Source organism: Mus pahari, chromosome 5 (assembly GCF_900095145.1).
Source record: "Mus pahari chromosome 5, PAHARI_EIJ_v1.1, whole genome shotgun sequence".
Taxonomy (NCBI): Eukaryota; Metazoa; Chordata; class Mammalia; order Rodentia; family Muridae; genus Mus; species Mus pahari.
In genome coordinates, this window is record NC_034594.1 from 44,370,186 (window position 1) to 44,384,753 (window position 14,568).

General features: G+C 42.4%; 1 protein-coding gene across 1 annotated transcript in view; it reads left to right on the plus strand.

The window, feature by feature from the left end:
* The window catches only part of Pth2r (parathyroid hormone 2 receptor), an 86,589-nt gene that overhangs the window by 43,538 nt on the left and 28,483 nt on the right, over positions 1-14,568 (plus strand). The window contains 1 exon segment of the mRNA XM_021198532.1: positions 6,346-6,431. Within this exon segment, the coding sequence (XP_021054191.1) occupies positions 6,346-6,431 (86 nt within the window).

Here is a 14,568-nt window from a genome sequence, read left to right on the forward strand (position 1 = left end):
GGTTTCTATGGACTCCGGCTATCACTTGGCTGCTCTTGCTGATGTTGTGGTCCTTTGCTGAAGTCAGGTGAAGTTGCCTGAATGCAGTGGTAGACGCTCACACGTTGCCCTGAAGCTGGAACCAGTTTAGCTCCTAAGTTTAGAGGACAGAATGGCTCACAGACTGGATTAAGTTGTTGACTTCATGGTTTATGTAATCGATTTAAAAACTATGATGACCAAAACATGTCTACGCCCATCATTTTTAGTATTCCACACTCAACCTCGGAGTTTGCATTTTGTATATTTTCCTGTGTGTTGCTGAGGCTCGAACCCAGGGCTTTGTCCTTTCTAGGCACCCAGTCTAGCACTAAAATACACCTTTAAAAAAATTAATCATTCAGTTAATTTACATCTCAAATGATATCCCACTTCCCGGTTACCCCTCCACAAGATCCCCATCCCACCGCCTCCCTCCTCGTCCTTTGCCTCATTCACCCACCTTCTCCCGCCCAGTCTCTCCAGCATCCCCCTACGCTGGGGTATCAAACCTCCACAGGACCAAGGGCCTCCCCTCCCACTGGTGTCAGACAAGGCCATTCTTTGCTACCTATGTATCTGGAGCCATGGATCCCTCCCTGTACACTTATAGGTTGGTGGTCTAGTCCCTGGGAGCCTTAGTGGTTCGGCCAGCTGATGTTGTCCTTCCAATGGGGTTGCAATCCCCCTCCGCTCCTCCAGTCCTTCCGCCAGCTCCCCAACAAGGGTCCCTGAGCTCAGTCTGATGGTTGGCTCCACACTTTATTGGTCAGTTGCTGGCTGAACCTCTCCAAGGAGCAGTCATACCTGGTTCCTGTCAACAAGTACCTCTTGGCAACGGCAACAGTGCCGGGTTTGGTGTCTGCAGACAGGATGGATCCACAGGTAGGGCAGTCCCCGGATGGCCCTTCCTTCGTTATCTGCCCCATTTTTTTTATCCCTGTTCTTCCTTTGGACAGAATCATTTCTGGGTTTAAAAATTTTGAGATGGGTGTGTGGCCCCATCCCACCACCGGGGGCATGGCAGTCTCCTGGAGGTGGTCTCTACAGGTTCTATCTCCCCTTCTCTGCTAAGATCATCCCCATGGGTCCTGGGGGCCTCTCACTTCGCTGGTGTCTGGGACCCTCCAGTGGCTATCCCCAGCTCCTCATCTCCCCCCTCCCATGCTACATATTTTTATTCGATTTCCTGACCCTCTGCACCTCTCTCCTGTCCTCTCCAGTGCCTGATACTGCCCCTCCCCTCATCCCCTCCTCTTTCCCTCCAAGGTGCTCCCCTCCCTCCACCTCTGGTCCTATTTACTCACAAAACCAGCAATACTTCATACGATACCTGATATGGTTAGTTTTATACACCAACTTGCTCTAACTTTCAGTGAAGAGAGCTCTCACTGAGGAATTGTTTTGAGATGCCAAACCTACTACTTCGTGGGACTGGCCTCCATCTTAAGAGAAACTTGACCTATAGCTGAACCCAGGCTACACTCAAGTACCAGGAAGGACCCCATGACTCCCCAGCTACTGCTTAGCAACAGCCAATCAAAGATTAACCTGACTGTTTCAGACCGTGCATGGTTTTACTTCAGAGCACACACCTGTTGGATTACATTAGTCATGCAGTTAGATGTTTGCCAGGCTGAAACTCTCTCACTTGCTCGCTGTTTCCCATAAAGCCTTATTCTGCTGAGGTCTTGGAGCTTCGCCCTCCTGTTCTGCTGTGCCAGAGGTGGTGTGGCCCAAGCTTGAGTTTGTAAATAGACTCTGGTGTGATTGCAGTTGGCTCCTTGGTGGTCTTTTGGGGTTCATGGGTGCTTCCTGGCGCTACCGTTTAAATTAGGTTGGCCCATTAGCATGTCTATGGAGGAATACCTTAATTGATATAGGAAGATCCTGATGACTGTGGGCAGCACAGTTCCCTAGGCAGGGGTCCTGAACTATATCAAATAGAAGAAATCAAGCTTTACCTGGCACACAAGCAGGCAGCGTGGGTCCATTTGTTTCTTTCTAACTACGGATGTGATGTGATAGCTGCTCGGATTCCTGCCTTGGTTTCTCCTCGTTGACGAACTATAACCTAGACACGTAAGCCCAACAAATGCCTTTCTCCTCAATTGCTTCTTGTTGGGGCATTTTATCACAGCAACAGGAACAAAGCCAGAGTTACCTTATTACTTTGTTCTTGCTCCATTTAGAGGAGATAGGGATGCCAGCGCGAGGGGGATCTGTAACTTCTTTCTCCTACATTAGCTTCATCATTCAGAAGGAAAGGTGGGATGTGCAGTAGAAAAGGCAGCAAAAATGCACTTAAATGTGTGGGGTCCAGGAGCCACCCCACAAACCACACAAACACCATCTCAGCCAGACAGAGATCGTTTATTGAACACACACCCTAATATTGATGGATCTGAATCACAAAAAGGAATAACCTAATTGTGGTACCAGTTCTCAGGGAAGGCTTTTTGTAGGAAAAAAACAGGCTCAAAAGTTTAAAAGGCAAGGAGGGGGCCAAGTATTACATTTGACTTCCTAGGCAAAGTATTTTCAGCTGAGTTTTAAGCTGATTGGTCTTGAGTGAGCTAAGAGGGGTGGTGATGGGTGGTGAACAGGGGAATTTTTGAACATTGAGATAACAGAGCATGAGTATTATAATCATAGCTTTTTGGCTTATTAGTAGCATTCTTCAGCATTAGCCATGAAAACCACAATGAGCTCATACAGGGGTGTAGGAGGTTCTGCCTGGTGGTCAGCTCTGACTCAAACCATAGCAGTTCATATTGACCTTTAACTTGATGGGTCCTACATAAAGCTTTGCGGAGTTGCTTAAGATTAGCAAAACTTGAGCCGAGCAGGGGTGGCACATGCCTTTAATCCCAGCACTTGGGAGACAGAGGCAGGTGGATTTCTGAGTTCGAGGCCAGCCTGGTCTACAGAGTGAGTTCCAGGACAGCCAGAGCTACACAGAGAAACCCTGTCTCAAAAAACAAAAACAAACAAAGAAACAAAAAACCAACCAAACAAAAAAAGATCAGCAAAACTCAGGACACACAGAACAAACAGAATGTAACAGGATATGTGATCAGCATGAACTTGTTCTGAGTCAAGTTATTTTTTCATGTCAATGACTGGCAGGCGTGTTACAGCAATATTATGAAATAGCTGGCAGGCATGGAACAAAGTGGGTACAGGTATTCTGGGGGTGAGGGAGGGTCAGACCACAACAAAACACTTTAGGATTTGCATAAACTTCAGGGCCTAGCCTTTCTTTTTTTTTCTCTATTTTTACTGAATATGGTGGAGAGGGAAAGGGAGGGAGAAGGGGAGTGAGAGAGAGAAAGAGAAAGAGAAAGAGAGACAGAGACAGAGAGACAGAGAAAGAAAGATTCACTCACTTAATATCTTTGGTAGGATTATACAGGTTTCAGTGTTAGTGTAAAACTTCCTACTGTCTAGTCAAACCTTTGAGCCTGATTCTACAACATTCAGAACTTTATTTCTTAGAGGGTTAAAATCTATTTAAAAACATCTGAACAGAATTTCGTTCTTAGCTGTGTATGATGTGGGGCATTGAAGAATTAATTTAAAATAAGGAGTTATAGCATTTTCTTGAAAATGTCTGAAATCTCATTTACCTCTCTTATTATGTCAAAAAGAAAATTTGAAACTTTGACAGCCTAACCTGTAGAAGTCAATTTTTTGATGTATTTAGAGACAGCCAATTTTGTCCTACTTCCAAATATAGTGATTTTTTTTTTTTTGAGCTAGAATTGTGTGATTGAATCTCATATGTTAGGAGACACGATGGTAAAATGTCAAAGAGACAGAGAAAAAAAAGAGGATATTATCAAGTGCTCAAAACTGGAATGAAAATGTATGGAATCCAAAAGCCTTGCAGCTGGTACAACAAGACTTGTTACTGATGAAAGCTTTTGAGGGTAGTGTGGTCCATGATCTGTGCAGCTTAGTTAACAGTGCTTTATCTTTCTTGTTTATTGAGTAATGTGAAGGAGAGACACCTGTACATAGTTCTGTAAATGTTTAATTCAATGTTCAGTGTACAAGTATAACAGTTCTCTATCTTGATTCCCAGGCTAGTAAGCGTCCACGTTCATTGGCTATACAGATTTCAGCTAGGCAGGGCCAGAATTAGTTTGATGTGGGGGTTTGTTGGTCTGCAAGTTACAGTATTGTAACAGAATAAGTGTGACTGATATCTCTTGGTACCAATATAGAAACCTATTTATGCACTTTCATAGGTATATTCAAAAGGGAAAATAATCGCACACCTGCATATATATTACATCATTTTTGTGAGATAAGTGAGTTAATGTTTTTGTTCCGTTTTTTGCTTCTGTGACTAAATGCTGAAAAAGCAGGGATGATTTTGGTTCACAGTCTGAGGGCCACGCTGAGAAGGTGGGTCTATGCTTGCTCTTCCCTCTTTTATTCAGTTCGGAACTCCAACCTGTTGAATGGTGACACTCATATTTGGGTGAGTCTTGAGAATTCAGTCACCCAACTGAGAAATGCACAGACGTGACCAGAGGTTTGTCTTGTAGGTGATTCTAGATCATATCAAGCTGATAATCAGTATTAGTTATCACAGATTTCTGTTACTGCGACGTAATACTCAAGGCAATCAAGTTAAAAACAGGAGAAAATTTATATTAGACTCTGAGAAGAGGTTTGGATCCATGGTCCATAGCCTTGATGGGCCTATCTAGTCCATCACCCTGAGAGGGGCTATTTAGTTTATGGTATCTGGGAAGAAAGAAGGTACAGGCTCCCAGTTTATCCCTCAAAGGCATTCTCCCAACAATTCAACTTCCTTCCTGTAGGCCCTGTGTTGTAGGGGTCCTTTCATCTCCCACTAATACCATCCACATGGGATTTAGGAGGGTAATTTAAAATCCAAAATACAGCAATAAGGAAAAGTTAGACTATGATGTTTGTATTCATTTGGAAATTAACATATTTAACAAAATGAGAGAATATGGGGAAGATCAAACTGTCTCAGTATCTGTATTCTATTTTATGAATTTTGAGATGATAATGTATTAATTGTACATGAAAACTATGCTTTAAAAATATATAGTTGTTAGGTATTGACTGAAAATGTTTTGCCTTTTAAAGCTGTTCAAATAGCATTTTGTCATCTATGAGTTATTTATAAAGTATAAATTCTTGATAGGTTTATCATCTAGAATTTGAAAAGTTATTGTTATGTTCTCCAAATTCTTTATATCATTTATCATTGGAATAATCAGTACTGAGTTTTGTCTGAGTAGAAAGAAATGGAAGTCTTTTGTTTACATGTCTGTAAGTTTAAAATAGTTGCTTCAAGTCATACATTAAACTTTCAAGTATAATAATATAATAAAAAACCCTCTGTACTATTTAATCTAGTGTATGACTTTTACTAGTACAAACCAGGTGAGGATGAGTTAAACTTACTTGGAACTGACTTTATGTAATTCGAAGAAAACAAACATTTAGTGGCCATCTGTATCCTCTATGGTGTTCTAGGCACTTAGGGTACCCCACCTCGTCTCATCACCCCACACTGATCTCTGCCCATGTATTACTCTAATTCTAGTTAGGAATTAGAAACTAATTGTAACAAGTAGCTCAATTATGGGTATTTATTTATTAATGCTATTTATACTGTAAAAGTTAAATATAAAATCACAGGTCATAAACAAATATGAAATGAATACCTGTCAAAACATTTAACACCTTATTCATTGAGGAATGAGGAAGATGTTAAATTGGTTCAAATGAGGAATCAATGAACCATTATATTCATGAAACTTAATACTGAAGATTTACAAATAAATGCAAAAAACTCAGTCAAGATTCATTAGGACACTAATGGGTTATAGTCCGTTAAGGACAGCTGAGTTTTTATTTCTATGGTAAAAACCATGTGTGTTCAATTTTCCGATGTATTTCTATAGGTAATAAGCTACAAGATAAAATTGCTCTAAATTCTGAAAGGGATAGGTTTTTTTTTTTTTGCCAACAACTTTTAAATTATTACGTTTCATTTTAATGCTAATTAAAACAAAGTACCACTGTGCCACACTTAGGAGACTAGTTGTCTTGTGGTCTTAGAAACAAGGTGTTGAACCTGACCAGTATAGAAGTAACTCTCTAATGTTATAAAACTCATATACAGGCTCCCTCTCTGTAAGGGAATTAGGACCTATAGTCTTTCCTCTGGTCTTGGTCCTTCAGAAGAAGAATTTTAAAGCGGTATTTATTTCTCCAAAAGAAGGTGGAGCTAGTATTGGTTCTCATTTATTTAGTTTGGCAAATTTATTTATTAAGGTTCTTTTTTTTTCCATCTTAGGTGTTGGGAACTTAGTGCTGGAGACAGGTGGATTTACCAGGCTCCGATCTTAGCTGCTATTGGGGTAAGTTGTAAAGTTTGTGTAGCTTCAATGAATAATAAATGAACAAATGAAGTTGCTACTAAAACTTGGGCAAATTTGCTTGTTGCTTCACTGTACAGTAGGTTGAGACTGTTCCACATGTGCTGCAATAGCTAGGAGAAGCAGGGCTGGGGTTCAGACCCCTATTTGTGGTTGACACTGAAAATGGTACAGAAAGTGCTTGCCGTTCTATGAACCTCTGGAGACAGTTCTGAGGCTCAATTATGGATGTAATGACTTTTAAAAGATTATTTAAACGTTTTTTCTACAGTCCAGACTTTATCCCCCTCCCAGTGTACCCTCTGACTGTTCCACATTCCATACTTCCTCAACTCCCCCATCTCTACGAGGATGTTCCCACTCCCAACCCCACCCCAGTAAACCTCCCCATTCTCTGGGGCCTCCAGTCTCTTGAGAGTTAGCTGCATCTTCTCTGACTGAGTCCAGACCCTCTGCTGTATTTGTGTTGGGGGCCACATATCAGCTACTGTATTCGGCCTGGTTGGTGGCTCAGTGTCTGAGCGATCTCAGGGGCCAGGTTAGTTGAGACTGCTGGTCTTCTTATAGGGTTGCGTCTCCAACTCTTCCCTCATTCTACCACAGGGGTCAGCAGCTTCTGTCCATTGGTTTGGTGCAAATATCTGCATCTGACTCTTTTCAGGTGCTTGTTGGGTCTTTGGGAGGGCAGTCATGATAGGCCCCTTTTTGTGAGCAAGCCATGACATTAGTATTAGTGTCAGACCGTGGGACCTCCCCTTGAGCTGGATCCCAATTTGGGCCTGCCGCTGGAGCTCCTTTCCCTCAGGCTCATATCCATTGTTGTCCCTGCAGTTCTTTCAGACAGGAACAATTCAGAGAATTTTTGACTGTGGGATGGCAACCCCATCCTTCACTTGTTGCCCTGTCTTTCTGCTGGAGGTGGGCTCTCCAACTCTTAGGGTGTTTCATCTAGGGTCCCTCCATTTGAGTCCTGAGAGTCTTCGCCTCCCTGGTTCTGGTACATTCTGGAGGGTCCCCCATATCCTACCTTCCCAGGTTACCTGTTTCCATTCTTTCTGCTGGCCCTCAGGGATTCAGTCCTGTTCCCCTCACTCAATACCTGATCGTGTTCCCCTCTTCCCCTCCTTGTCCCCTTTCCCACCCAGGTCCCTCCCTCCCTCCCTCCCTCTTTCTTCTCCCTCCTAAGTGGGATTGAGGTGTCCACACTTGGGCCCTTCAGCTCCTTAACCTTTTTGAATTCTGTGGATTGTATCCTGGGTATTCTGTACATTTGGGGGGGGGGAAACGCTAATATCCACTTATTAGTGAGTACATACCATGCATGTCCTTTTGGGTCTGAGTTACCTCACACAGGATGATATTTTCTAGCTCCATCTACTTGCCTGCAAAATTCATGATGTCCTTGTCCTTGTTCTTTTTCCTTCGAGACAGAGTTTCTCTGTGTAGCCCTAGCTGTCCTGGAACTCACTTTGTAGTCCAGGCTGGCCTCAAACTCAGAAATCTGCCTGTCTCTGCCTCCCAAGTGCTAGGATTAAAGGCTTGTGCCACCACCGCCCGGCCAATGTCCTTGTTCTCAATGGCTGAGTAGTAGTGCATTATGAAAATGAACCACATTTTATGCGTCTATTCTTCTGTTGTGAGACATCTGGGTTGTTTCCAGCTTCTGGCTATCACAAATAAGGTCACTATGAACATAGCAGAACACGTGCCTTTGTGGCATGGTAGGGCATCTTTTGGGTATGTGCCTAAGAGCAGTATAACTGGGTCTTCAGGATGTTGTATTTATACACACAGAGAATTTTAAGGCCCTTTACATTACAGCTCCTTTTTCATTAGTTGCATCTGTAGTTAATGTTCTCAACACCTATCAATAAACCGAGGTAGTAAGGAGGAAAGGGCAGAATGGTAGAGCAGGAGAAGAGGAATATAGCGGGAATCTCTGTAAAGCATTGTGGGAAATTTCAGTTTCTCATCCTTGCTCTGTGGAGACTGGTTGGTCCATTCCTCAGAAAGAGATGCCCTACAAGACTCTGTCTACTAGATAACCATGGAAAAAGGCTAGAGTTTGCATGTTCTGCGTGAGACCTACTGTGCACCGCACCTGGGATGCAGTGGAAAATAAATTTATATAGCTGGGACCAGAAGACTCGCCAAAATGCTTAGTTTTCACTGAAAAGTGAAAATGAGAGACTTTATAGCATCAGCTTTTCTGTGGTTTGATGAAGATTATGCTAGCTAACATTCTCCTGGTGTTCTTGTATGTAATACAAGATGGTACACATCCTAAATAGATAAATGCTAGATAGATACTAACATACTAGAAAGTAACTAAAAAGCCCAGTTACTCTGCCTTCCTTTGATCATGTTTATTCTCTCTGTTCCTCCCTCCCCCCATTTCCATCCTTTCTGACCCCATGTCCCCTTCTCTTTCCTGACAAGTGTTGCTCACTTTCCCAGCCTGTGACCGTACCGAATCCAGATGAGCTGTTGATATGCCTGCTCTTCTAGACAATCAATAGGAGTTTATTCTGCTTATAGGAAAACTGGTAGAAGGACATGAGTGTCGATCATAAAGAACCCTCACAGGAGGATGTGAATGTCTAGACTGGGAAACAAAACAGTGCAGGGATGGGTTCAGGGAGCAGGTTGTACTTTACCATCATGTTAACAAACCAGACCTGTTGTCTCCAAAGTTTAAAACCTGTGTCAAAATAAAGCAATGAGTGACTTCAATAATTCTTAGCTTTTACAAGTAAACTAAATGATACTCTGTCACTCCAGTGACAGCTGGAGCTGCAGCTTGTCCCTGACAGGATCTGTAACCTGAAGGGAGCCGTTGACTGCACTAAGGGCCTGCTGGTCTCTGCCTCGATTTTTCTTTCCCTATCTGCTCTCTGCACATCTCATTGCCATCCTTTGTCTTGTCCATATTTCTAGCTTCTTCTCTGAGTGTTTGCTTCTTCATGTCTTACTTGTCTTCTTTACGGATGACCGTGTCTTTCTTATTACTTTTGTGTTTTCAGTTTATGTCCCAAAATGCACCTGATCCATACAGCAGCTGGTTTTTTTTTCATTTAAAAAAATGAAGGATATTCTAAGTCCAAGAACTATTTACAGAATTGTTGGAATTGAAGTAAAAATAGTAAACTATTAGGCATTTTCTTTTTAAAATTTTATTATTATTATTATTATTGTTATTGTTATTGTTATTATTATTTACCTATTCACTTAGCATCCTGCTCACTGACCTCCTCCTTGGGTCTTCAGTGTGATAAAAGACCTATCTTATATTTCAAACAGATGAGAAGGTATTTCAATGTCTTCTCAGGTAAGTGGTATGAGAACAAAGAGGAAAGGAGACTCTCTTCCATTTCCACCATGGAGAATGACTTTTATTTGTTCATATCTTTGCTCCTAGCAGGAGTCCTCCAGTTAGTTCCAATGCAAAACCATCTTTCAGAGACTTCTAGGGAACTCCCCTCCATATTTTTCTCCTGGGATTCCAGACTTTTTGGGGATTTCTGTGCCAGGCATCCCATATCCTCTAACCTGTAAAAGGAAGAGTTAGGCCAGAATGTCCCTCATGGGGTTCAGAGAGTGGTCCTTCTCTCTCTTTCTAAGTGATACTGTGTCGTGAAACCAGAGAGGACCCAGAGAATGGTAACAGATATGACACAGTGCTCACCGTGTGCTGGTTGCAGGCTCAGGCAATTCACAATAACTCTGAATGAGACAATGGACCAGGCTACTAAGCTAAGTGGGGAGAGCTGAGATTCTAATATGAGGGTCTACATCATTGCCTGATGAGCTCTGGACTTCTTTAATAGAACCCAGCATCTCTCAGTAGATGCTGCCTTGCATACTCATATCCCTTTACACAGCTAGTTACCTGAACTTGTCCACCTCTGCTGATGCTGGTTTGTTTTACCTGTCTTTCTTAACCCTTGGGGGGCTAAGATGTGTTTCTCTTGCTTCCTTGGAATGTCACATCTTCACGGAGACCTTTGGGATAGCCCCAAATCTCAAAGAAACCAAAGGCTTCATTCTCACTGTCTGTAGACTGCCTACCTTGCCCACTAAGCTGCATGGTATACGTGAATAAATACAATATTCTCTCTTAAATGCCTATGTACTTGATGCATTTTGATAGTTTCTTGGAGCACAGTACCCACTGGATCAATGGTAATTGAAAGGACAACTACATACAAAGTAGATGTCCTTAGGGACTGAGATGAAGGAAAGGCAAAATAAGTTCAGACAATGTAGAAATTCCCAGTCTGTTTCAGGAGACATTTTTTTTTTTCTGTCTAGGAAGGAAAAGAACAGTCCTGCAGATAGAGGTCATTGTACTAGCTGGTTGTATGTGTCAACTTGACACAAGCTGGAGTTATCATAGAGAAAGGAGCTTCAGTTGAAGAAATGCCTCCATGAGATCCAGCTGTGGGACATTTTCTCAATTAGTGATCAAGGATGGGAGGGCCCCTTGTGGGTGGTACCATCTCTGGGCTGGCAGTCTTGGGTTCTATAAGAGAGGAAGCTGAGCAAGCCAGGGGAAGCAAGCAAGTAAGTAACATCCCTCCACAGCCTCTGCATCAGCTCCTGCTTCCTGACCTGCTTGAGTTCCAGTCCCGACTTTGCTGATGAATAGCAACATGGGAAGTGTAAACTGAATAAACCCTTTCCTTCTGAACTTGCTTCTTGGTCATGATGTTTGTGCAGGAATAGAAAACCTGACTAAGAAAGTCATACAGCCTCATGACAAAACCCTGCATTTTGACTCTATTCATTTCATGTGCACTCAAAAACATGCCAAATTCTACCTTAAGCAATTATTGAGAAAATCTTCCCATTTCAAGGGCACATTTATACTTTAAAAAGTATATTAGCTTTACAGTGTCATTTTTTTCTTTATGGTCTTGCATCAAAGTATGCCATGGTATTATGCAAACATATGTGCTTCCTGTGTACAACCACAAAAAACTGTAGCACAGACTTTTCAATCCAAGTTGGGTCCCTAGCCTAATTCTGAATTTGGCTGTTGTAACAGTGCAGTTGCTCTTAAAGGAGAGCTGTGTGTCTGAGAGTAGAATCAGAGAGAATGAGGTCAGAATTTCTCATTGGCATACACAGCAAAGTAAGTTTAAGGGACTAAAGGAGTTCTGGGAAGTCAGAAGAAGTATATCAGAGAACCCAGGTTTCCAGATGAACACTGACCTCAGTGTAAATGTGGAAGCACCAAGCTGATTTTGAAAGGGTAATACTGAAAAAAAAAATCAATCATTATCCTGTTCTGTTTCATTTTTCCATGTTAAAATGTTTAAGAGATTCAGTTAGTCATTAGAAAATAATGCTGCATAATGAAAAATAAACATCACCAATGTGGCAGTTGGTTATTAAACCCACTGTCTTCATGGTGACAAGTATAGTTTTTGAATTATCCTATACAGTACCAAAATATAAGGGGAATATGTTCTAATTAACAGCAGATAGACCAGGCATGAAAATGATATTCACCTCTAATCCTAGCGACCTCTAGGCTGAATTGGGAGGATCAAAGTTCATGGTCATTCTCCTTGGGTTTGAGAATTCAAGACCAGTCTGGGATACATGAGATTGTATCTTTAAAAAGTAAAAGCCAACAACCAAACTAGAGCAGGATGTATGCTTAGATTCTGGGCCTTCCAGAGTTTCAGTATAAGGGTCAGCGATACTCAACTGGAAGAATGAGGAAAGCAGCAGGCAGAGCCAGGTAGGCCTGAAACACAATGGTAGATTCAATGGGTAGTCAATAATCTGGGGCTCTCCTGAGACACCAAGACCTGCATTTAAGGTCTAAAGCAGTTCGAAAGAGTTAAAAACAGAAAAATGCGGAATGATCGAGAGAACAAGCAGACTTGCCTTGGGACTCTTCAAGATGGCTTTGACGATGCTCATTGGGTATAGAGTGGCTTGGGTATCACTAGAAATATGAGATCTTGAATTTATAGGTTAGGAAAAAGTAAAAGAGAAATATATGGTATTTGCTTTTATTTAAGCATCTCTTCATACAAGGTGTAAGTGTTTTCTGTCCCAGGAATGAAGGCAGAACTGCAAAACCACATAAAGGGCTAGTTGCCAGTCAGGTGGGAGTAGAATCACCACTTAACATCTTCTCTATTCTTTTTATGAATCATTTTATTTGTTTATATTTCAAATGTTATTCCTCCTTCTAGGTTGTCCCTCCACAAGACTCCACATCCCATCTGTCTTAGGGTTTCTATTCCTGCACAAACATCATGACCAAGAAGCAAGTTGGGGAGGAAAGGTTTTATTCGGCTTACACTTCCATACTGCTGTTCATCACCAAGGAAGTCAGGACTGGAACTCAAGCAGGTCAGGAAGCAGGAGCTGATGCAGAAGTCATGGAGGGATGTTCTTTACTGGCTTGCTTCCCCTGGCTTGCTCAGCCTGCTCTCTTATAGAACCCAAGACTACCAGCCCAGGGATGGTACCACCCACAAGGGGACCTCCCCCCCTTTATCACTAATTGAGAAAATGCCTTGCAGCTGAATCTCATGGAGGCATTTCCCCAACTGAAGCCCCTTTCTCTGTGATAACTCCAGCCCGTGTCAAGTTGACCCAAAATTAGTCAGTACACCATCCCATTCTCCTTTCCCTCTATGAGGGTACTCCTCTGCCTACTCACCTACTCCTGTCTTACTGCTCTAGCATTCCCCTACTCTGGGGCATCAAGCCTCCACAGTACCAAGGGCCTCTCCTCCCACTGATGCCAGATAAGGCCATCCTGCTTGTGGACGTTGTACATCGTGGTGCGCACTAGGCTCCGCACCACGATGTACAACGTCCACAAGCAGATGTGTGTGTTCCTAGGCTGGCCTTGAACTTGCTATAGCTGAGCATAGCCTTGAATTCCTGACAGTCCTTCTTCTACCTCTCTGGGGCTGAGATTATAGATAGAATCACCAAGCCCATTTTTGTCTTAAGAAAACCCCCTACGTTTTATTTATTTAGTTGTGTGGAAGGCAGGCAAGGGGTGCCCATACACTATGCTTGTATGGAGGTCAGAAGACAAGAGGGGCTAGTTTTGTCTACTGTGTAGATTCTGAAGCTGAACTCAGATAATCAAGCTAGGCACAATATACCTTTTCACTCACTGAGTCATCTTGATCCCTCTCCTACTTTTTTTGTTCATTTGATGTTGGGACCCAAATCCACGGCTTTCTGTATGTTGTTTGAACATTCTAACTAAGCTACATCCTCAGCCTGAAATATGAGTTTTGAAGAGAAAATTCTGGAGGCATCATGTGGCCATATTAGGTGAATTTGTTTGGAAAGGCTGATGCCTGTCTTAGAGAGGCTGGTTATTGACCTTAAACACGCAGTCCCGTTTGACTCTGGTGTCACTTACGGTATTTTGAGGGCCTTTTGTTATCAAGAGGAGACACTCTACTCTCGATGCTTGTTCCTGAGACCTAAGGGAGAAAATCATAAACCACACTGCTGTTGTAACTAAGGGAGGTCAAAGTTCAGCAACCTGTGACTGGAAGCTTTTTGTAGTTTTCTAGGAATCAATCTCACATATTCCATTCACAAAATGATTTCTTTGGATATCACATGAAGCCTGCATATATTTTTTCTGTACTGTGCCTTACCTTCTTAGATGAATTAGAGTGTTTATGTCCAATAAAGTGAACCTTTTTTGAGAAAGAGAGAGAGAGAGAGAGAGAGAGAGAGAGAGAGAGAGAGAGACTCTTTTTGTAGTTCTAATAGTCCTGCAACTCATTGTGTAGGCTAAGCAGTGTTCCAACTCACAGATAACTGCCTGCCTCTGCCTCCATTAAAGGTATATGCTACCAGCCAAGTGAACATTTTCTTTTTTTTTCTTTTTATTTATTTATTTATTATTATTTTCTTTATTACATTTCAAATGCTATCCCGAAAGTTCCCTATACCCCACCCCTGCCCCTGCTCCCCTACCCACCCACTCCCACTACTTGGCCCTGGCATTCCCCTGTGCTGGGTCTTATAAAGTTTACAAGACCAAGGGGCCTTTCTTCCCAATGATGGCTGATTAGGCCATCTTCTGCTACATATGCAGCTAGAGACACGAGCTCAGGGG